The sequence below is a fragment of the Centrocercus urophasianus genome, unplaced genomic scaffold (assembly GCF_019232065.1).
Source record: "Centrocercus urophasianus isolate 14NV4802_14NV808 unplaced genomic scaffold, USGS_Curo_1.0 seq_5, whole genome shotgun sequence".
Classification (NCBI taxonomy): Eukaryota; Metazoa; Chordata; class Aves; order Galliformes; family Phasianidae; genus Centrocercus; species Centrocercus urophasianus.
In genome coordinates, this window is record NW_024885088.1 from 8,169,001 (window position 1) to 8,193,219 (window position 24,219).

At 36.2% G+C, this 24,219-nt stretch overlaps 1 protein-coding gene across 7 annotated transcripts in view; it reads left to right on the plus strand.

Annotated features, from left to right (window-relative positions):
* Positions 1-24,219, plus strand: part of CCDC91 (coiled-coil domain containing 91) — a 142,234-nt gene that overhangs the window by 12,884 nt on the left and 105,131 nt on the right. For 4 of the 7 annotated variants that reach the window (XM_042835010.1, XM_042835005.1, XM_042835011.1 and 1 more), the window contains exons 2-6: positions 8,682-8,731; positions 15,374-15,435; positions 16,077-16,155; positions 19,387-19,556; positions 21,680-21,868. In XM_042835010.1, the coding sequence (XP_042690944.1) occupies positions 15,406-15,435; positions 16,077-16,155; positions 19,387-19,556; positions 21,680-21,868 (468 nt within the window). In that variant the 5' untranslated portion in view covers positions 8,682-8,731; positions 15,374-15,405. Of the gene's footprint in view, positions 1-6,909; positions 7,443-8,681; positions 8,732-13,978; positions 14,159-14,971; positions 15,084-15,373; positions 15,436-16,076; positions 16,156-19,386; positions 19,557-21,679; positions 21,869-24,219 lie in introns of those variants that run through there. The other 3 variants (XM_042835008.1, XM_042835007.1, XM_042835009.1) reach the window with 3 other exon arrangements.

Below are 24,219 nucleotides of genomic sequence, written 5' to 3' on the forward strand. Positions count from 1 at the left end.
CACAGGCCCCCTTCCCTTCGAACACCCTAGCCCATGGGATAGTTCCAAGTAGGTCCCGGAAGAGATCGAAGTTGGCTCTCCTGAAGTCCAGGGTAGCAATCCTACTTTTTGCTTTACTTCTTCCACACAGGATCTTGAACTCCACCATCTCGTGGTCACTACAACCCAAGCTGCCCCTGACCTTTACTTCCCTGACAAGCCCTTCTCTATTAGTGAGAATAAGATCCAGCAGTACCCCTCTCCTCGTCGATTCCTCAACCACCTGCATCAGGAAGTTGTCATCAACACATTGCAGGAACTGTCTGGACCGCACATGCTTGGCCACATTGCTTTTCCAGCAAATATCTGGGTAATTGAAGTCCCCCGTAAGCACCAGCGCCTGGGATCTTGACGCTGCTTCCAATTGCTTGTGGAAGGCCTCATCAACCTCCTCCTCCTGATCAGGGGGCCTGTAGCACACACCCACAACAGTGTCAGCCATACCAGCCCGCTCCTTGATTCTTACCCACAAGCTCTCCACTGCTACACTGCTCTCCCCGGGTGGAGTTCAATACATTCTAGCTGCTCTCTCACACAAAGAGCAACTCCACCACCCCGCCTCGCCGGCCAATCTTTCCTAAAAAGCACATAGCCCTCCATGACAACATTCCAGTCATGCGAGCTGTCCCACCACGTCTCCGTGATCACAATTAGATGGTAGCCGTGCGACCACATGCAGATCTCCAGCTCTTCCTGTTTATTTCCCATACTGCGCGCATTAGTGTATAGACACTTCAGGGAAGCAGCATTCCCCTGCCACACTCCATCCCTTCGAACTCCACCCTCATCACCCATCAAGTTCACTTTTGAACCTCGAACTACCTGAACCTCAGCAGCCCTCATTTTGTCCCCTTCCCCCTTGTTACCTAGTTTAAAGACCTTTCAATGAGGCCCACCAGCTCCTGGGCTAGGCTACTTTTACCCCTTGCAGACAGGTGAGCTCCATCTGCAGCTGTCATGACAGGAGCCGAGTAAATTGCCCCATGGTCAAAAAAACCCAAGTTCTTGTGCCTGCACCAGCCTCTAAGCCATTTATTGATGAGGAGGGTTTTTTTGATCCTCTCGGTGTCCTTCCCCGTCACTGAAGGGATGGAAGAGAAGACCACCTGCACTCCCGCACCATCCAGTACCCTCCCCAGACCTTTGAAGTCATTCTTGATAGCCCTTAGGCTTCTCTTGGCAGCATCATCACTGCCAACCTGAACTACCAATAAGGGGTAGTAGTCAGATGGGTGAATAAGCCCAGGCAGCTTTCTAGAGATGTCCCTGACCTGTGCCCTAGGGAGGCAGCACACTTCCCTCTGGGTGGGGTCAGATCGACATATCGGGCCCTCAGTTCCTTTTAGAAGGGAATCACCTACAACTATCACCCTTCTTTCTTTACCGAAGAGGCGGTCTTCAAGCATGGAGCTGACCGCCTCTCCTTAGGAAATCTCAGAGGCTGTTCCACCACCTCATTCTCAGCCTCCTCACCCTCCAGTTCCAGGGTTCCAAACCTATTACTTAGAAGCACCTGAGGAACCGAGGTAGGTCGGGAAGGGCACCGCCTGCGTCACTGAGGTGGGACCTGCTGCCATTCCTCTTCTCTCAAGTCAGCTCTCTCAGTTTGAGTACGGCAAGGGAGAGAGTCCACTACAGGCTGGGGGTTGCAATCTCTGCTTGTTTCTTGCGGAGAGTTACACCACCAGTCTATCTCCCTCTCACAGTCTCTAATGGATCTTAACCTCTCCACCTCTTCCCTAAGCTCCACCACAAGGTTGAGCAGCTCATCCACCTACTCGCACCTCACACAGGTGGCATCCCTCCCATCGCCCCCCGGCAGCAGCAGACTCAGGCACTCCCTGCAGCCAGAGACTTGAACCGCTGCAGTTCTGGGCAGTCCCTCTGTCTGGGGAACAGTCCCTCTGTTGCTCTTTCCAGTTAAGCATTTCCTCATTAAATACTTAGCCAAAATGCGCTACTAGAATTGATTTCATTTATTTTGTGGTGGGACTAGAATGAAGGATTGGAATTGCATGACTTTAAATTTTAGTACTAAATACACTACATACCTAAATTTTCTCTTACGTAATTTTTTTGTTTATTGTATAGTATAGTATAGATAGTACAGTATTTCTTCTGTTTTTTCTTTTTTTAAAAATTTCTGAGACCTAAAGTCAGCTTCTTTTAATTGGCTTTTTTTTTTTTTTTTTTTTTTTAACAATACTTTCCTAGGCTACAGTATTTGAGGTCAGTGTGTATGTACAGAGAGAAGTAAACTGGGAATCCTGTCTCTGAGGATAGGAATCCAGTATAGTTATAGATGGAAAGCAAAATATTTCAGTACATAATATTTTAGCTTGCCAGTTAAGCTTTAAACAGAACTTCATATGCGTGCAATTTTCAAAATGGAAGTAATGTAGAATTTCTGAAGACTTTTGCATGTAACATACATGCTGTAGTTGACTTGCCTTCAGTTCTGTAAGCTGCTTGAGTGAAAAATCAGCGTTTTGTTCTGACAGATTACAAATTGAAGAAGAATTGTGTCTGATTTGAAGGGCTGGTTTTCAGTGAAAATTTGTGGCTTGTTATGCTGTCTGCTGATGGGGGCTCAAGTTTTTGTCCTTTTTCTGTCTGTTATGTGGGAAACTTTAAAAAGTTTGATGTGAATCTTTTTTCTTCTGGATGAGTTCTTGCTGACATGGTTAGAACTAATGACTGTTAAAATAACTGCAGAAAGCTTCTCAGAAATTGTCAGTATAAATACTTGTGTTTAAAAATTACTGTCAACCTAGAAAATCCATACGGAAATTGAATAAGAATTGCTGGGTGGTGAATAACAAGACGAGGTATTGGTAGTCTAGGATCAGGTTCATTTTATTACTAAAAGATAAATAATCTGTTTTAGGATTTTTGTGAGTAGTTTTCTCTTGTTAATGAATGCTTAAAAAGTTTGTAATATTTTTATGTGACTTTACTGATTTTTCAGGTGCATGAGATTTGATGAATTGATAAATGCATGTCTGAACTGCTTGTAAGGTACATAGAGGCCTGACTTATTCTTTGCTGGAATGGAAAAAAAAGCAGTACTAGTTCAAGAACCATTTCCTTTGAAAGGAGAAAATACAGGAATTAATATGCTTGAAAATTTCAGAAACAGAGACAAGTTACATTTAATTTTGGAAACAGTTCCATTTAAATTGTCTGTCTCCTTGAAGAGAACCCATTTCAACCCCCTCCTCTCCAACTCCTCCTCAACACACATTGCCCCAGTGGTAAGGTGAATTTATACACAGGCTAAGATGCAGTTATAGTTTTTTTTTTTTTTCTTAATTGCCATAGGAAGCATAAAAAATGTATTTTTTTAATACTTTTAGAGCACAGTTTTAAAAATCAGTCACATTTGAAAGAGGCCAAGGTAAAACTGTAAACTCACAGTTTCAAATTGTTTTTACAATTTTAAAGATATTGATCTGTCAGTCTGCTTAATGTATTGCAGTGTGTTTAAGATGGATTCGAGACGTTTATTTTTTCAATTAGCAATTTTTCTTTTTTTTTAAATTAAGAAGAATATTGCAAAAATATAATGTGCTTTTATTTTGGAGACTCTTCAGCAGGTAGCAGCTATGTTTAAATTATTCAGATATATTACCTTTCTTTTAATGTAAAATACACTGTGATCTGATTACAGTTTCCAGGTTAGAAGGCTAGATGATAAATGACAATTTACATTAAAAAATGAAGGTATGTTTAATTATGTCAATTTCTAAGGAGAGAAAGGAAATAGCTCTGATTTTTATGTTTTTTTTTGAGAAATATCATGTTCTCAAATATGAATTTGTTTATTTACAATAATGCTTTTGCTAAAATCTGCAAAAAAACACCCACAGAAACAGTCTGAAGTTTCAAGTTGTGAAATGCATTTGTTTTTGATATTATAGAGTGTAAGTGTAGAGTATGAATTGCAGTTCTTCAAGTAGTCGGAATTTTTCCTGCTGACTTCAGTGAAACAAAAGTTGGCTTCGTTGGTGAGTTGGTAGACTAAACCAGTGTAATTGCCCAGTAAATAATGAAGTTAAAAGATACGAGACTGCATATAGTTCACTCTTCAAAACCTGAATTTCTGTCATCTCAGTCTTCATAGAATCAGGTTTGGGCTAGATGGGACCTTTAAGATCATCTAGTCCCAACTCCACCTGCTATAGGCAGGGACACCTCCCTCTAGACCGAATTACTCAAAGCCCCATACAGCCTGGCTTTGAATGCTTCTAAGAAGGGGCCATACGCAGCCTCTCTGGATAACCAGTTCAAGTGTCTCACCGCCTTCACTGTAAAGAATTTTTTCCTAATATCTCATCTAAACCTACCTTCTTTTGGTTTAAAACCCTTTCCCCCTTTCCTTTCACTGTATGCCCTTCTAAAAAATCCCAACCCAGCTTTCCTGTAGGCTCTCTTCAGTTACTGGAAGTAATTGAAGTACCCCCAGAGCCTTTTCTTCTGAAACATAGGAAAAATAAGGAAAAACACTATTTCTTTCGTAATGTTTAACTACTATATTTAAAAGTGTTCTTTATTTTGATCTTTACTGTTCCATGTTTTGATGAAAAGCTTCATTTTTAAATACAAATCAAGGGGATCTATTTAATTTTGAAGCTCACATTTTTAGATGATTTTTTTTTTTCCCATAGCACTAGTTTAAAAATAAAAAGTAAGAAAAAGCAAAAAAAAATCTCAAATTCTCCTATCTTATTATTTAATTTGAAGAGATCTCCACTTTGAATTAATATTATTAGTTTGTTCAAGCTACCCCATGTTCTTTTGAGTATGTATGTATATTCATAGCCTATGTTTTAGTTTGGGATGCTGGCATAGTAAATTTTTTCTGTGATGCTCTGTTACTGAGACTGTGTGAAAAACTATATTTTTAGATATTTAAATCAGTGTCAAAGTTCTCTTGTGTTGATATTTTAGAGTTTTTATGCTTGGAAAGCTTCTCACTTCATCATAAGACTCTTCTTTTTAAGTTCTTGTAAAAATACATTTTCTGATAGTAAAAATATATGATGGCATTCAGGTAGGCTGGTTGTTAAGCTCCTCTATTGTTTTAACTATTTCAATTAAGTTGTTGAAACTTAATAACTTAAGTAGAAATGCCTTTGAAATATGACCATTCTATTGTACTTTCAAAGCCTCAATTTCTTAGGTTTGTCTTAGGTTATGGAAGAACCTGTGTGTCCTTGTATTCCAAAATCCTTAACTGTAGATGCTTTAGTACCAGTTATTTATTTCCTTCCAAGTAAAAAAGTTGTGTCACCTGAGTAAGCAATTTACAAAAAGTAAACGTACAGTCGAAGTGTCCAATTGCATGAACTCTTTACTGTCTGGTTTTGAAATACAGCTCTTCTTTTAGGAGAAACATGAAATAACAAAGCACTGTGTCTGTGAAGACCAAGAGTAAAACATAGATAGAGATTGCTGAATCTTAAAATTAGGTTTTTTTCGAGCCAAATTGTTATGAAATGTGAACTTTAAAAAAATAATAATTAAAAAAAAAAGAATTGCTATTTGTAGATGTGCTTCCTTGTTCACAGTTGAATTGTGCAAGTTAATGAACTTTTTTGAGAGTTTTGAACTAATCACAGTTCAAATTGAAAGATTTTGAGCAAATTAATCAATAAACCAAGTCTTCTATTACCTCCAGATAACAAATATTCGTTACGCACTTTTACTTGTAAAACATTTTTTCATGCTAGCATCACCTCATCCTTCCTCAGGAAATATCTTTGTTTTAAGAGATTTACTCAAGACTGTTTTATGAAGTCACGATAAAAATATTTCACTTGGATTTTGCTGTTTGTGGCCCCCGCTGTGTCTGTGGAGACTTCTAGATATACTTTCCCTTCCATTCTTCTCTGGATGTTTGTTCACTTGTCATTAACAAACCCAATTCTAAAATGCTCTTGAACAGATATTGGTTGTTATTAGTATAATTTAACTGGAGAATGATCTCTTTTAATTTTAATTTTTATTTTTTACAGCCTTTGCTTCTGTGATTCAATACATTTCCTAGCTGTACTGTTCTTAATAAAACTGAAAGTATTGATTCTTAGATCATACATGGAAGTAGAGGTTTCCTAGTCCAAAACTTTGCTTAAAGGAGGACAAAGCGTAGGTTGTTCAGAGACTTGTTCAATTCTGAGTATGTCAAGGAATGAAGAGCCAACACTGTTTATGGGCTACCCATTGCAATAGTAGGTCAGAATTTTCACTATTCCAGCATTTCTCCTGTGCATCTTGTCCTGTTCCTGTGTAAGTCTGATACCAGTCCATCTCTAAGAGAACTCTGTAAAATTTTACGGTCCCTAGTATGGTTTGAGTGTGAGTCATTAGAACCTAGTGTGCTCACTTTTGCTCAAGTGTTTACAGGGCGATTACTGACTGATCTGTGCTACCTAGTTAAAGGTAGACAAGTCAAGCTTTTCTTAGCTATTTATAGAATACAGACATATTTCCAGGATTCAAATTGTCAGTCATCTGAAGCAAGGTTACAGATCGTTGGTCTGGACTTGATTAATTACAGGTATATGCCTGGCTGTGAAAAACAGAAATGCTCTTTAATTCTAACAATGTCTTGTGCTGGTGTTAGCGTTCCTTTCTTTCAGAAAACACAACATATTTTCATTGTATCAGCTTTACTGAACTTAACACAGAAGTTTGTGTATATTTTATAAATTCTGTGTCTTTTGAAGTTAAAAGATGTTTGTGGTGCAGAAGGCTTATAGGGGACATTAAATAGTTTTAAAAATTATTCAAGTGGTTGATTATTTTATGATAAAACCAAAGTTTGTGGTCTGGTCACAGAAACTGATCATGGTGAAGACTGGAAACCTTTGAAGGCCTTTCTATAACGTCTTGAATGGTTAGAATTCAGTATTCTGAGAAAGTTACCATTATTTGTTGAGATGAATGGCAGTACTATACAGATCCTTTCTCTGGAGTTAAAATGGTCTTCATTTGTATCCAGATACCTGCAATGAAATGGGTTTTTTTGCTTGTTTGTTTTTAAAGCACTAAGTTCTTAAAGTTGGGAATAGCTGACCAAGACTCACGGCAGGTAAAATCCTCAGTGATTAAGTAAATATGGTCACTAAAATTGCTTTTGTCAGGAGGTAACCCTCTGGAGTTAAGTCTGTCCTTGTCTTGTTAGTGAGTTATGTTTTTTTTTTTTGTTTTGTTTTCTGTTTTTTTCCTGACGTAGATCTCGGTGACAAAGGCATTTAGAAGCCAAACTATACAGACCTTCTCTTCATTCAACCTCTTAATTTGAAGTATCACTGTGGTATGATATAATCCTGAGTACTTAAGATTGGGCAAGGAGTTCCCATGTGGTTCATGGATTGTGGTCTAATACAGAGTCAAAAATGGTACATCTGTGTGGTAGATCTCTAACTCAGGAAATACTCTGAAGTAAAGCTTTGCAACTATTTCTGAATCACAAATAGAGTATTATTTTAGACATTGGCCTAGAGTTGACACCTTCTTATTGATCCAGGAGAAAATGAGAAAATGCTTCAGTTTCAATTTATATTTGGTCTTTCCTGTACTTAAATGCACACCACATATGTGGTAGTTTCACATTTACAGTAGCTTTTTGGGTAGCTTTGTATTTAGTTTTACATATACAGTTGGGCATCTAGGGAAAGTTGTTTACCCCCGCTAGTAATTTCCTTTTGCTCCCAGTTGATTTTAGAAAGACCTACAAAGAAAAGTCCAGTTTCCTGACCACTTTATGGCTAACCAAAAGTTAAAGCATATTAATGAGGGCGTTATCTAAATGCCTCCTGAAAGCTAAGTGGCATGGTACATCAACACTTCACTAGCAAGCCTATTCCAATAGTTTACCGCCTCCACAGTAAAGGCATTTTTCCTAATGCCTGGTCTGAGTCTCTCCTGGAACAGTTTTGTGCTATTCCCACACATGTGGCCATCAGTTCTCAGGAGTAGGAGTTGCCTGGTACCTCTGCTTTCTCCAGTCAGGGAAGCTGCAGCAAGCAATGAGATCTTCTTTCAGCTTCTCCAGACTGAACAGCCCAAGTATCCTCAGCGTCTCCTCAAGGACATACATGCTGGTAACCCTCTTACCAGCTTTGATGCTCTCCTTTGGGTGCTTTCAAGAACTTCAACAGTCTTTTTTGTATTGTGGGGACCAGAAGTGCAGAGAGTACTCAGAGTGATGCCACAGAACTGAGTCGAATATGATTCATGAATAAAAGTTTTATTTTAATTTCTTTAATAAGAACTATATCCAAGGAAAGAGTAAAAAAAGTTTTTGTTCAGTTAATGATTGTATATAGTTACTAAGATTTTTGTCCACCCTTATTATGCTTATAAAGGTGTATATTTTAGTGTTTAATCCTATGCTGTGCTTCATTGTTCTGAAAATGTTTCTTAAAGTAAAATTGTGAAAGATAGTTATAGAAGTCCTCAAGATTACACAAGATGTTCTTGTTACATGAAACTGATGTAAATGCAACTTCTGCATCTTCTATTTTATTACATACTGCACTGAGTTGTTCAAAAGTAGTGTTATTTCAAAATGAGTTATGAAGCTAGATATGAAATAATCACATCACACATATAACGTAGACTCTTGTTTCTTACAGGCTCTGCACCTTTTGTTCAGGGCTTGACTCCCGACTAAAAGACCTAGGAGGTATAATGTTTTTTTGTTATTGGCTGTTTGTTATGAATCTTAAATTTGCTCTTGGAATAGATTAACAAATACTTTGCATATGTTATTTGATGCAGATTAATGTTTGCCTGTTACTGTCACATTCCTTAATGTGCTGGTTTTATCTGAGAACAATAAGACCCCCTGCATTCTTAACAGTAGAAAACTTAATTGAATTTCTAGGTTTGTTTGGACACTTTGTTCTCTGAAATTACAAAAACTTGTATTTCTTTTTAAAATATCATCCTAATGTTCTAGCCAGCAGTCTATAGAGCTCATAAAAAAAACTCTAGCTTATCCAAGATTGATTAATGAGTACTGAAATTGAAGTACCTAATTGTAGAAGCATTTTGAGAATATCAGATGAAATAATCATCCTAATTTCCTATCATATTACTAATTTATTAGTTATGCTTTAGTCTTGAACTGTTAATTTCTCAGGGAAGTCCAGTGTAATTTTTGATAAAGATTCTCATTCCTTAAACACTGCGTTTACTATATTTGGAATGCAGTAAAATTTCCCAAATTGTTATTCCTCATGGTCTCGTTGAAGTTTGCCTCTGGTCACATACATACTTTACTTCCCAGAAACAAGTGATAAATACTAAAATTTTAATGCAGAATGTACATTTTATCTTTGTAGGAATTTTTTCCAGTTCATTTTTACTGTATCTGGTTAGGTGATTTTAAAGTTTGCAAAAGCTTTTCATGACAAACAACATTGCTGCAAGGCGAATTTCAGAATTGGAAGTTCCAAAAAAAAAAAGCAACACTAAAAGTTGCATGCTTTCTAAGTTGTTCCTTTGAAGTGTACAAAATTATGCAACTAAGAGAGCTGCTTTCTCAAAATTATGGCCCAGTTAATGGTGGCTCGTAGAATGTACCTGGCAAAATTAGTTGTTTCTGTTATCAAAGCAAATTTAAATTTGACTTAAAGATCAGGACTCGATTCATTTGAATTCTTATAGAGTTAGACAAATGAAAAATTTTTAAATTCAACATTTGAATCTCTACTAATCTTGATTTCTGGATTTGAAGAATACCAGGATTTATGGAGGGATTACAACATTCCTTCTCCTCCAAACAGTTGGACTGGGAAGGAGGGGGCTTTTTCTCCCATATTACTTTTTTTTCTTTCTGTCTTATTCTTTGTGAAAGTCTACACATCTTCCTGTGTATAAAAACATGACTTTGATTTCACCAAGTTCTCATGATGAGTGTTAAGCTGATGATTGAGTGCTGTGGCTGTGTTTTGTGTGCCTGTGAGCATTTCAGATATGTACACGTCTGTATTTCATAGAATCATAGAACCATTAAAGTTGGAGAACCACTAAGGTTATCTAGACCAGCCATCAATCTATTATCACCATACCCACTAAACCATGTCACTCAGTGCCACATCTACCCTTTTCTTTCTGTCCCTCCAGGGAAAGTGAAACCACCCTCCCGGGCAGCCTGTTACAATACCTTAGCACTGTGAGAGGTAGTATTTCCTAATATCCCACCTGAAGATCCCCTGGCACAACTTAAAGCCAATACTCTTGTTCTATTGCTAGTTATCTGGGAAAAGAGGCTAACTCCTGCCTTGCTGCATCCTCCTTTCAGCTAGCTGTAGGGAGCAATAAGGTGTCCTCTGAGCTTCCTGCAGTCCCAGTTCTCTCGGCTACTCCTTGTAACACTTGTGTTACAGACCCTTCAAATTTGAATACTTGCATCATGCATTGTTAGCAGTCGTAGAGAATGTCCTGAGCAAACTTATCATTGTTGACCATGCTTTTTTGCAAGCAGTTGGACTAGATGACCTGCTGAGATCCCTTCTGGTCTGAATTATTGTATGATTTGCTTCATACAAACTTGATAATAAAATCCACTATTTAATGAAAATGCAGGGGCTTACATCTCTGTAATCCTTGAAAAGCTTTCTTTTCACAGAAGTGTGACTCTGGGAGTAATTTCTGAAGCCCTTGTAGGACGTGACTGTCTGGAGAACTAATGTTTTGGAAATTGCATGGGTTACCTCCTGTGTCTTTTCCAACCATAATTTCTGTGAGTCTGCATTTTGGAGGTTGATTCCTTATTACCTAATTTTACAGGTACTTAATTCCAGTAACAGGCATGTTTTGAGAGATCACATTTAGTCATGGTAAGACTGTGTGTTGTTGTTTCAGGTTTGTTGTTTGGTTTGGTTTATTGTCTTTTTTTTTAATTGTTCTGTGGTTGTCAGCACTTAATGTAATCTTTTCAATTCTGATGCCACAAAACCTTTTTTTGCCTTAGTCTTCACTGGCAGCTGCTCTTCATATACTCCCTGAGTGGATCATTCAAAAGGTGGGAACTCTGGAAGTGATGTCTCTCCTGCTGAGAGCAAAGATCAAGTTTGCAACCAATTAAGGAACTTAAACATCCATAAATCTATGGATTCTGATGAGATGCATCCCAGAGTCCTGAGGGAATTGGCTGAGGTAGTTGCCAGACCACTCTCAGTGGTAGTTGTGGCAGTCAAGTGAGGTCCCTGGTGACTGGGGAAAAGACAATGTCACACTCATTTTTTAGAAGGGTAGAAAGAATGACTCGGGGAACTACCAATCTGTAAGCCTCACCACAGTGCCAGGGAAGGTCGTTGAGCGTATCTTTCTGGAAGCCGTGCTAAGACACTTGGAAGACAGGGAGATGATAACGGGCAAGAAGTTCTTATCAATAAAGATAATGAAGCTCTGGAACAGGTTGCCCAGAGAGGTGATGGAAGGCCCGTCCTTGGGGATGTTCGAGATTAGACTGTATGTAGGGGACTCAGAGCAACTTGATCTAGCAGTAGATGCCCCTCCAGTTGCAGGGGAGTTGGACTAGGTGACATTTAAAGGTCTCTTTCAATTCAAATGATTCTATGATTCTGTGAAATATTGTTCCCAGTCTATAAGGAAAGAAAAGTTTTATGCAAGAAGTAATATGCGTTTGGAAAGACAGTGTCTTGTAATAATAATTCTTATACTAAGACTTTAACAAAAGTGAACTTGTCAACCACTGAATTTCTGAAATGTTTTTTGTCCAAGTTCATTAGGGCTTGGTCTATACATTGCTTACTCATATACCTGCTAAATTTGCAGTTACATTCTGATTTTTCATTTTTTTTTTTGTCTTCATTAAACAAAATATGTAGGCAGGCTAGTGTTTCTTTTTTTACAGACCAGAAGCTTAGCCTTTTTTTCAAAAGCAGAGGTGCCTTTAAGCGTATTAATGCATTTTCTGTATAGCAAGGGATCCTTCCTAGCCAATTGACCATTTAGACTACAATTCATATGGAATCTCTGAAGACTTGGAAATCAGTGGATTAGCAGTTGGACGTGGAAAACACCGTTGATACTTCTTGGATTTCTTTGGGAGTTTTTTTCCTGTGTTCCGTTTAGATTATATGAGGCACGATTCAAAATTGTGCTAGCCAAACAGCCAAGAAATGCCTGCTAAAATTTGTGAAGCAAGGTAGTGTTAAGTCAAGACAAGTCTGATGATGATCTCAAAATTATGAATACTATATGTAAAACGTAATGTAAAGATGGTGGACCCAATAAGAATAAGTGTGTGTGTGAAAAGTGACTTAATTCTATTTTATGTATCTCTAAGTTCTTAGAAGTGTTCTTGTTGTGGTTTGTTGTTGCCTTTTTGGAAATTCTTGCTAATGTTTAATACATGTTTTTCCTACAGAGACATCTGTTCTTACTGCACAGAAGTGGTGAATGTGATGATAAATTAAATTAATTGATCGGTGTTGTTCTTTGAATATTATCTTTCATATTTTATAGATTCTTGTTTGTCTTCCCTCAGCCCGACTTCTCTAATTCAGTGTGCCTTTCCAAAATTTCTCTGAATTTCTTCCAGTTAGTGTTATAAAACATGGTACTAAATGTGGAATGTATTTTATCCCGTTGAGATTTAACAACTGGTTCTGAGAAAAAGAGAGTATCTCTTGCTCTGTGGTGAGAAAATCTGCTATTTGGAATGTGGTACTTTGAAGTAACTTCTAGTATAGCCTATCGCACCTGAAGCCATGACATGCATAGTGTAGATAAAATATCTTTTGCCTTTCTTAAGATTTTTAGCTTTGATTGCTACAAGAATGCTGTTTCTTTGAATAGGTTTAGAACTTTGCTATTACGTAGCTTTATAAGCCCTTGTTAAGGTACTAAGCCACACTGAAGCAGAAGGGCAAAAGCTCGCTTGATCTTGATTTTCAGTACGAATACAGACCGTGAAAGCGGGGCCTCACAATCCTTCTGAAAGTATGTCACACACTGAAAGTATTAGATATATTTCAGGAACATGTTTTTAGACTGAGTTTATTCTACAGCACTTAGTTTGGACTTTTCCAAGCACATCAATAAAAGTAAGAGTTAAAAAAGCTGTTTCACCTTTTCACAGAAACATTTTTGTTAGCTGAATCAACTGTGTTAAGTATATTAAAAAAAATTTCTGTTGCAAAGTAGATCAGGCTGTATGCAGGGTTAAATGAAACTAGAAGTACTTCAATAATCATTAATGCCAAAAAAACTATTACTATTGTACATTTTAATTCAAATTAAACAGAATGCAATTATTGAGTGTTCTTATGATTTTATGTATGTAGAAATTTACATTCTTTTCCACAATGAAGCTCTTTTTAAATCAAGAGGAGGGCTCATTTAACATAGCAGCCTTCTATAGTAAAAATAATTCATCCAGAATTTTCAGATTCCTTTCCGTACCTCAGATTAAAGATCAGATCAGGTTAAATTTTATAGTTGCCAACTTGTCTTGGAATGCCACTTATTACTGTATGTTCACTTTCTCATTTATACATGGCTGCCTTGATTTTGCAGTGCTGTTCCAATTTCTCTTTTGTTGCTGTGATTTATCTTTGCATATTTCATATTTTTCAGTAGCATATTAAAGTTCTGAATGTTAACAGAATGCATGAATGTTGGACCAATTAAGATTAACGCTGACTGGAAAAATACCCAATCACCTTCTCCCTCAGAAGCAAACTAAACATTTGCAGTCCCTAAAAGATGTGTAGTTCTGAAAATCAAAAGTAAATATTGGATCATGTTCTTTTTTAGTTCAACCAGATCTACTTACATTTCAATAGTGATTTAATTGAAATTTATCAATAAGAACTTGGAAATAAATATGTTAAAGTTCGGAAGATGTTTATTTAAGCTTTTCCTGGTAGTGTTTTTCAGCAGAGGATATAAACTGAACGTATCCAATTTGACAGAAATCTGGAGATGTCCTCCAAACCTTTTGAATTCTTCTGTTTCTGAAGATGTGCTTTTGTAGTATTAAGTTTCACCATCCTATAAACTGAAGTCAATTAACTTTGCAAGTGTTTTGACATTAAAAAAAAAGTCTTTTTGTATCCTTCATTTGCATATCATGGTGAGTTTTTTTTTCACTGTATAATACCCTTCCATGAACAGCCATGTATATCTTACGTTGCTAATGAAAGTAACCCAACTTATCTTGCAGTTTTGTAAAAGGAATGTCAGCTTAACTATAAATATTTCAAAATACCACAGAATTTAGGGCTACAACTCAAAAATGCTGATCAGTTTGTAAAATCTAAATCAACCCCTGCATGAAACCTAGAGAAGGACCTCTGTGGTAGCAAAAAGATTTCCAGAAATTCACTGCAAGATTTTTCTGAACTGCAGTTTGTGCTGACAGCTAAGAATAAATAGGAAAAGCAGGAAACATATTTGATTTAATTACAGTACTGATTTGGAAAAGCAACTTAAGAGTAGACAGTTTTTTATATTTTAATTCCTGATCACAGAGCTGTAAATTATACTGCATATTTTTCTGTATCATTAAATTGAGTTGTGTTCATTATTAAGAAAATAATTTATTTCAGAATCTAATGGTCTGAAATTGTTTTTTTTTTTTTTTTAATATTCAGATAAACTGGATTGTGTTGCTGTTAGTAGAGAATTGACTGCTATGTTTCAGAGCAATAGACATAACTTTAAAATTAATTTTTCCCATTTTTCCATCTTAAAAAGCATTTGTTACTGTCTTATTTTGAGAAGTTCAGTATTGCGCTTATCTTTTCTCTTGAAGATTTTCATATTTCAACTTTAAAAGTTCAAACTTTTTTTTACTTGTATCAATAAAAATTTGCTTCTTAAAGGAAATTTGCAGCTGTAGCCCTTGTAACCTCATTGTGAATTTTTTTAAATTTCTTTTTTATAGGACTCTTGATGTCTTGTGTAATTTGTACATTGGGGTGATTGCAGATGGCTTGTGGAGTTGGAGTTGAGCATTGAATGACTGAATCCTCTTTTCTGAATGTGAAGGTGATAAGGTTAGGAAGAGCACAGTAGATAAGCTAGGAATTTATATCCAAGTATTTATCCATCTGTCATTTAACTGAGTTATTATACATAACAGTACAGTATATTAACTGAGTTATTATACATAACAATATAGGAGTCAGGTTTCTTTCTTTTGACTCCTAGTTGATCATAAAATTAGTTGATTGCGAGACATTTGTCTTATGAAACTGACCAATGAAGTGTATTCATTTTCCTGCAGTGTATTGCGTTGTAAACAGGATGTAAATAATTGGTGATTTTGGTTTTGTTTTTAAATCAGGATTTCTACCATACTGTAGTACTTGTTGAAAAATGGATGATGATGATTTTGGGGGATTTGAGGTATGTTGATTTAATTTTGAAACCTAACTGTTTATGTGAAAACAGTTCTGACAGTATTATTTTCAAGAAATATATTACACCTGTGCTTCTGTTAATTTTGTTAACTTCATGAAAATGTCAAATTAATAGTTACATACTTTAGTAATGCAAACTAATATTTTATTCTGGAGTTGTACTGAAGTCAGGGATGACAAATAGATTTTATTTAATCTTTAACTTCCTAAGCAGTGTATTCTCAAGTATCATCAATCTTCTTAAACTAAATTTCTGTTTGTTAAACACAGCTCATATTTGTTCAACGATAAACATGTCTCTCATACTTCTATACATACCATGTATCTGCTCTATTATACTACTACATTTATATTGCTTCATTGCTCAGACATTTTTATGTTGCTGACTGAGAGTTTTTAGTTCTCTAGTTCTAACACGCTCTCCTTGTACGTGCTCCATAGATTATTTATATTTGATTCAACTCTATAGTTTTCTGACAGTAAGATGCATGCTCAGTGCAATTAGATAAATTGCTTAGAAACTTACTTTCCTGTCTACTATATGAAAACTTTGGTAAATAAGTTTAAACTTTTTTTATATGTATAGCATTTTATAAAACGTATAATTTTTTTTTTCTGTGTTTGTAGGCAGCAGAGAGCTATGAGTGTGGAAATGGTGACAAGCAGACTACATCTCCTGCTATTCCATGGGCAGCATTTCCTACAGGTATTGATTTTGAAAAACAATAAATAGAAAGCCCAGGGTTGAAATTGTTAATAATGTATTACTGTTCTCTGTTCATTGTAAGTGCTAGTGCATGAGTGTATATATGCAATAAAATAGTGGATGAGAGTGAAAGATTGGCATAAGAATGTTTCTGAGTAATTATTTTCAGAAGTTGTACTTCTCAAAGTTGCACTTTATTGAGGAATACAAGTGAGAAAGATAAGTATAGTTTATCCAATTAAAATTCTGATTGGCCCTTAAGTCAATCATGGATTTAAAGCAACAACAACAACAACAACAAAACAAAAAAAGGAACTGCTTTACTAAAAGAAAACTCTCAATTTTGAGTATGGAGGGTTTGTTGCAAGGGCTGAGAATGAAGGCTGATCTAAATGTAATGCCTCCCATTTTATTATATTGGCTCACAATGTCAGAGGCAGATGTTGGTGGTATGGTAGTAGATATTTAACCTTCCCACCAGTATTCCATTACATTTTTCTGCCATGCAACAGGTGACAGCAGAGGATCAGTCTGACGAAATGATGTTTGATGTGGTAGTGCGTATGAAGCAAAGCTGTGTCACTGAATTCCTCCATGCAGAAAAATGGCACCCACTGGCATTCATTGATGTTTGCTGAATGTTTATGGAGGCCAAACAGTGGATGTTAGCACAGTGAGGTGATGAGTGGTGGGTTTCAGAGGTGGATGGTGCATTTCAGCTGTTATGACAGCAATGTGAAAGATAAACCACCTTCTGGACAGCCATGTAGATTTTTATAAACACAGTGTACAGACTCTTTGTACAGGCTGTTGTTCATCGTTGACGAAAACATGTATCTAATGTTGGTGAAACAGCTGAGAAACAGTTACAAAGTTTGTTAGTTCCATCAAACAGTGCTCTTTGTATCTGTTGCAATTTCCATGAACACAAATAAGGCTTATTACTCTCAGAGCAATGCATGTAGACTGTTAGGAACCAATCTGTTTTCCTTTTGTAAGTCTTAATTTTGTTACTCTGAAAGAAAAACCCTGTTTGTACCTGTATGCAGGTGAATTATCAGATGATGTAAGTGAAAGTTTAGTTTTAATCTGTAATGCAGGCTGTATTCTGAACCGATATGGCGTAAATTCTTTTTCATGTTTGTTAACAGTAATATGTGAACCTGAAAAAAATAAAAGCAAAACAAGTTCATGAAATTTTAAACTAGGAGATGGGGAGGAGTGACTATGTGAGGAAATGGTGAACAGAGTGACAAGCAAAGGGTCTGAGTAGATGGAAATAGAAAAGATGTTGAACTGGGATCACCCCAGGTATGCACACATAATGCGTGTAGTTATTAGCAGAGCTCTCATTTCTATTTCGAGAAATCAGTACTAACGGGGCCTCTCTGAAGTGTCTGCTACACTGAAACACAGTATGTGATGATCGAACTGGAGCAATTAGAAGGCTGTGTGCAGAACTGTGATCTCATTGGGATCACAGACAAAATGGAGATAGCTCGAATGACTAAAATGTTGGAATGGATGAAGGGTAGGCCCTTTAAGAATCGAAAGCTGGGGCAGGGAGTATCCTTTTCTGTAAGAGAGTAGCTGGAAGGCACAGAACTCTGTTTTGGGGTAGGCAGTCAGTCATGAATTTATGAGTCTGGATTAATGGGCAGACCAAAACAGCTGACATTGCTGCTTTTGCCTGCTGTAACTGAAGCCTTCTTCAGCTTACTTCAGCCCTCTGAGGGATGTTAAACACTTCAGGATCTCTTGGAGAGAAAACACAGCAAGACACTCACAATCTAGGAGTACAAAACATAAGCATAATAATTTAAGAAACATAAGCATAATATTATTCAGGATTGAAGGGTGATCTTCATAAGGATGTTTTAAGCTGAACTAAAATACTAATTCAATTTCATATCACCTGTTAAATACAAAAAAAAAAAAAAAAAAAAAAATGTTGAGAGCTTGAATTTGAATTACAGACATAGCTAATATTAATTAGGTTTTCCTAGAATGATGAGTCCACGCTGCTGAAAGCAAAAGCTTTGTTGGGAGGGAAAAAAAAAAAATACCTCAGAGGTTTTTCCTTGTCCTTTTTCCTTTATTCCTTGTCTTCTGCAAGATCACGTGGATCATGTGTTTTAGTTGAAACCGTAGTGTTCAGAGTGGGTATCATTTGTTGCTCCTTGTTTTCCAGGCTTTGTTTTGACAGTTGAGGAATTGAGAATATTTTGAATTTATTTTTTGTTTTTTTTTTCTTTCTCCTCAAAATTTGAAACTTTTATTATTTAAAGTCACTGAAAGCTCAACTTGATTATAAAAGTTCCACAAAAAAAGAAAACACTGTGTAATTTGAAAAACTGTCTTATGTGTCCCAGTCTCATGTTTTTTACTTTTGTGATAAATTATTTGTTTGAACAGTGGCTGTATTCTAGTAATCATAACCAAAGTATGGATGGTAACAACTTGGGAATCAGTGTTGCACTAGGTTTTTGTGTTTGTGCTAACAGTTTTAATCACAGAAACATCGTGTATGGGCAGAATTGTGAAAATGAAAGATCATAGGATTTTGTTGTTAAATTAAGAAAGTAAGCAAGGATTTCTTTTTACTTAGTGTGTATCTGAATCTGTCGTAAAAGCACTCCAGTTTCTGTAGTGCAGGGTTGGTAAATATCCTCTCTTCCTTTTCTTGCAGCATAAATGGCAATTGCTATGAAAGAACTCGCACCAATATTTAATTACATTTTTGCTTTACTAGCTGTAAAATTACCAACTTGTTATCAAAAGATAACTATATTGTTATTTTTTTTATCTGTTCTAAAATGAATACTTGCTTTTATCAAGTGTCTTGGTAAAAATTTATGAAAGTTAAGAACTAGCAAATATGTTTTTACAGTTGAATTAAAGTGATTTGAGATCATGCTAAAACTAAAATGCTCTGAGAAGAGACAATAGGTAAGGATGGCAGTTGCCTCCTGAAACCTCTTTGTAAATTACAAGTCTAAATTTAGTGTGACTGTATAAATTTGCATGTTGTTAACATGGTAGTACTTAAAAATAAACAAACTTTGTATGGAGTTACATTTCAGCACAATTAGTTTGTGAAAGTTACATAGTCTTATTTGACTATGAATCCTTAAACTTTTTGCTATTGTGAAATTTTAGATTTCAGAAACATAATTTTTGAATGCATCTTCAAGTTGTTTGTTGTTTTTCTGTTTCTATTTCTTGCATTAGAGTTTGAAGTCCATATAGCTCAGAATGTTTCTCCTGATGTTCTTCTGGAGCACTGTGTGCCTTCATCCTTCCTGGATCCTTCTGACTCATTCACTTCATCAAGTGATAATGTGGCAACATCTATTCAAACAGCCAACAATGTGATAAACTCAGCTGTTCTTGAAGAACAGGTAAAACAGCAATCGCAATCTGTATTTCAACAGGGTAACTTGATGTATTAAATACCTGAGCATTACATTTTTTCTATACAAATTTAGTTTGTGCTTTAAGAGCAAATGCTGGCCCTTTGATTTTTGTGATTTAGATTCTCAAGTAAACTTTTGATTCCGTAGGAGTTTGGGACATAGGAGAATAGTGTGTAAGTCTTCCAATTTGGAGATTTCATACTGGTTTGGTATGGACTGCAAGATTGATAGGTATATTAAAGGCCTGTTTATAGTACTAGAAATGAAAATAGGAACTGATTGCAAAAATTTCTGTACATATATATATATGTGTGTGCATATATATATTACTGTTAAATCTGTAAAGATATACTTCTGTTTAATTCTTAAGTGATATTACAGTTAGAGAATTAATATTTATTTTTCCCCTTAATTAGAATGAATTTTATTTTTTTCTCTTAAATTCAGAGAATCAAAGAGTGACAGAATTATTTGGTTTGGAAGGGACCTTAAAGATCATCTAATTTCAGCCCTACCCAACCTGGGCAGGAACACTTCCCACTGGATCAGGTTGCCCAAACCCCATACATCCCGGCCTTGAACACTTCCAAGGGGTGAGGTATATTCATAGCTTCTCTGGGCGTCATGTGCCAGTGCTCCACCACCCTCTGAGTAAATAATTCATTCTAGTTTGAAACTATTACCCCTTGTCCTATCACTACACTTCTTGTTAAAAGAGTCCCTCCCCATCTTTCCTGTAGGTCCCCATTAAATACTTCCAGGCTGTCTCATTGGATCCTTCTTTTCTCCAGCCTGCACAAGCTCAGTTCTCTCAGCCTGACTCCATTGGAGAGGTGCTCCAGCCCTTTCATCATGGTTTTGGCCTTCTCTTGACTTTGGATAACAGGTCCTTGTCCTTATTTTGGGGGTTCCAGGCCAAATCTAGATCCTCTTTGTTTCTGACAGAAAGTGAATTGAGAGAACAAACTGCAGATTTCTTTCTGCCTGTTGTATATTCTGGATTCTTACACATTCTTGTACAGTCAAGGTCTCTGCTATTTTTGCTTGTTTTTCATTGAATCTAGTAATGAAAAAGTCGGTTGATTACTTTAGTGATTGCTTTAATAAAATGTGTTAGGGGAATGGACTACATCATACCATTCAGTCCTCTCCTAAAAAACATACTGAGATGTTCCTTTGCTACCCCAACTAAATCTCAAGTGCTGTTAGCTTTCAAAAAGTTGTTAGAAAACAAAAGGTAGCTGAAGTTAATGTACTAGCTTTTTCCTTTGAAATTCCTCTGCAGCTATACAAACAAGTAAGGTGTTCGGTGGTTTTTTTTCAATTGGGAAAAAAAAATGAAGGTGTATCTTCTGTTAGTTGTACCATGAAACATTTAAAATTTTGCCTAATTTATTTTTATGCTTTGCTGAAAGTATGGTATCGTTAATGTACTCTCTGTCTTACGTAGTACATTCAAGAGGCCTCTGTTTCAGTTCTTGCACTTGTGCGGTTTACAGAAATAGCATTAGCTAACTGTTGAAGACGTCTCAGTTACTCTTACTCTGTTGGTGTACTCTCAGTATTTTTATTTTGGCTAAAAAAATGTATTCTGATTTTAATTAAAATCTATTTAATCACTTCACTTTCTATGGCTACTGTTTGTATTCTTCATTGGATGAAAAACAAGGAGTGACTAATCCATGGAGAGTTTTTCTCTGCAAGCCTGATGCTTTGAGACCAATGATTTTTGTTTCACTCTTGTCCCCTTTTCACATATTTTTAGTATTTTGACCTCATTCAGAACGGAAGTATCTGATGTCAGCCTCCTTCTTAAAAGCATTCTACAAAGTATTTCTTGAAAAAGAAATGGAGATGTGAAGAATTGATCTGAATGCGTGTAGAATTTCTAGCTACTGTGCCATTGTTGGAGCTTCCTTTTTGGCTAGCACATTATCCATGCACCCTCTCATGTGTATGATGTCAACAAAGTATGATTACAAATAAATAACCTCTTTGTTTACATTTATTAAGATATGTAATTTCAATTGGAAATGAAATTTAACTTGACTGGAATATTAAATTCTCTTTGCTATCTCTTTTACCATTTTGTTTTCCTTCTAAATTAGATTCAAGTAGATATTCCAGTTGCCTCTTTGAATTTAACAGAAGATAAGTCTTTAGTCACATCATCCATTGCTACGGATGATGCTCAGACACAGAGAACAAATGAATCAAAGAGCTGCCTTCAACAAACTCTAGCAAATCTAGAAATCAATCTTTGTGCTGCTGAAGAAGAAAAATTAAAAATTAAAAAGGTATGTTTCTTTTTTTTGTAACAAACAAACAAACAAACAAATAAATAAATCTTACATTTACAAAGCTCTCTAAGAGAAAATAACCAAATTGAGCCAGTTTTTAGAAAGACAAAATGTCACAGTGTAAAATCATATGGTACGAAGTCTTAACAATGTTGTGGGAGTGTGTGTGGTCTATGAAGTTGGAAGTGCCTTTGGCTGTCTATACAAATATAATGCTTTTTTTTTTTTTTAAATTTCTCTTGGGAGATGTGGTAATTAAATTCCTGTTGCTTCCACACTGAGTGTTGTACAGTTGTTGTGTATCTGAGTAAATCAAAGGTCACGCTAGAGAGTAAGTGTCCTATCCTCTTGGTGGGCTAGGGTGAGATTACCTTTTTAATTCTCTGGTAACCAGGACTAATGACTATTACTTGAGATAAATCACAAATTTGCTTACGACTCAACAGAATTACAACAGTGAAAGTAAAGTGAAAAGGAGAAAAAGTGGATCCAGCTATGGTCTCTGCTGACAGTTGTGGTCATCCAGTGGTGTTTATACGTTTTATTACATGGTTCACATATACTCAGTCTGTTGTTCTAGGACCTTCCAGGGGAGAGGCTGGGCAACGCCTCAGTCTGTCACAGGTGATCCTGCAGGTGACTGCAACATCTTCTTTTCCTGCCTAGTTTTCGAGACATTAACTCAGACCAAATCTCTTACCACAAGAAAGTTAAATTTGTTGTATACTTAATACTATCCATCAATAGGAACCAAGGTGTGCTAGGGAAGAAGGGAGTGATTTGTTGGAAATAAAAATGAAGGTGGAAATGAGTAATTAAGACAGGATTGGGAAGATCTACTGTGAATTGATATTCCTGGAAGTTAAGAGCATACCAAAAGGGAAGTAAGAATAGCGTGAGTACACATAAGAGAGACATACAAAAAAATAAACACTATTTGTTATATAATTTTATATATATTTATATATAATATTTATATTATATTATATTAATACGTATATAATATTATATAATATTTATGTTATATATAAATTTTTATATAGTATTATTTTATATAAGGTTGTCCAACCTCTTGTCATCTCTGGGCCTCATTGAGTGATGAGGAATTATCTTGGGCCACTTTAACAACATTATATAACTAACAAACCTTGTTCACTGGCATTGAAAGTGTTTGCACTTCTTAGTGAGGTCTCAAGGTGTTTGTTCATCAAAGAGTTTCACTCTTGTCCTTTACCCTTAAAAACAGCTGTTCATAAATACACGTACTGCCAAAAAAAAAAGTGATGGCATGAATAAGGTGTGATTGTGAAGCAAGGGATATTTTTCTCTCATCAGAAAGGTCTTATTAAATTCTAGTAGAGAGACATTATCAGATTTTTCTTCGAGTTGAATGTCTGATTGCAACTCCGTATATTCTATTTGAAAACTTGCAAGTAATGCATTTACGTCAACTGAAAATGTAGTTGTAAATATATGAAAAAAGATGGTGATTTTTCTAAGCAATCTTTAAACCTTTTGACAAATTCCTTTGTCAGAATAGAAATCAAGGTTGCATATTGTTCACTGTTCAAAGGGCTGCATATAGCCAATTACCAAAATGCATATAATTCTTTGCCTTAATGCTGCACTATGCACTCCACTGTCTTCCTCCACCCCACCTTGTGCTGATTTGAGCTTCAAAAGTGCCCACTGCACACTGATTGTGTGATTGTGACTGAGTGATGGGCGTACACCTGGGGCTAGGCTGGGCCACACAGTGGGGAAGAGCCACCACCATGATGGTGTCAGGGAGGAGGGAGCAGGCCACAGAACGAGTTTGGGCCAGGCTATATGTGGCCCGTGGGCTGTGGGTTGGACATGCCTGCTATACATACAGAAGTGTTGCAAAGTCTGTTTCTCTACGCTTGAAATCAGACTCTGAATCTCAGATGCTGTCCTTATTTCATCCAGGAATGAGCTAAGCCTACCTGCTCCTTTTGTCCTCCTTTTGACTTTCTCAGTGGCACTTTTTTTTTTTTTTTAATAGCTATCCAGTGGTTTGGCTGCTCATTTGTTTCTAAATTGGCTTCTTCAGTGGTTGAGAAAATAGTTGTTCTTGAGCAACTGAAAGGTGTCCACAGCTTACTTATAGAGAAGCATTTGGTAGCAGCAACAGCTACAAAAAGCTTTAGCTTTTTGTACAGCAAATAATTTTGGAAATTAGTAGTCAGTAGTGCCATTTTCCTTCCATTTATTTGGATCATGTTGGGAGTTGGTTACATTAAGGTTCTAGTGATTTTGGAGATGGAGGTGCCTTTTAGTAAACCATTTTCTAAAAGTACTTAAGGTTTTCAACTGTAGAAAGACAG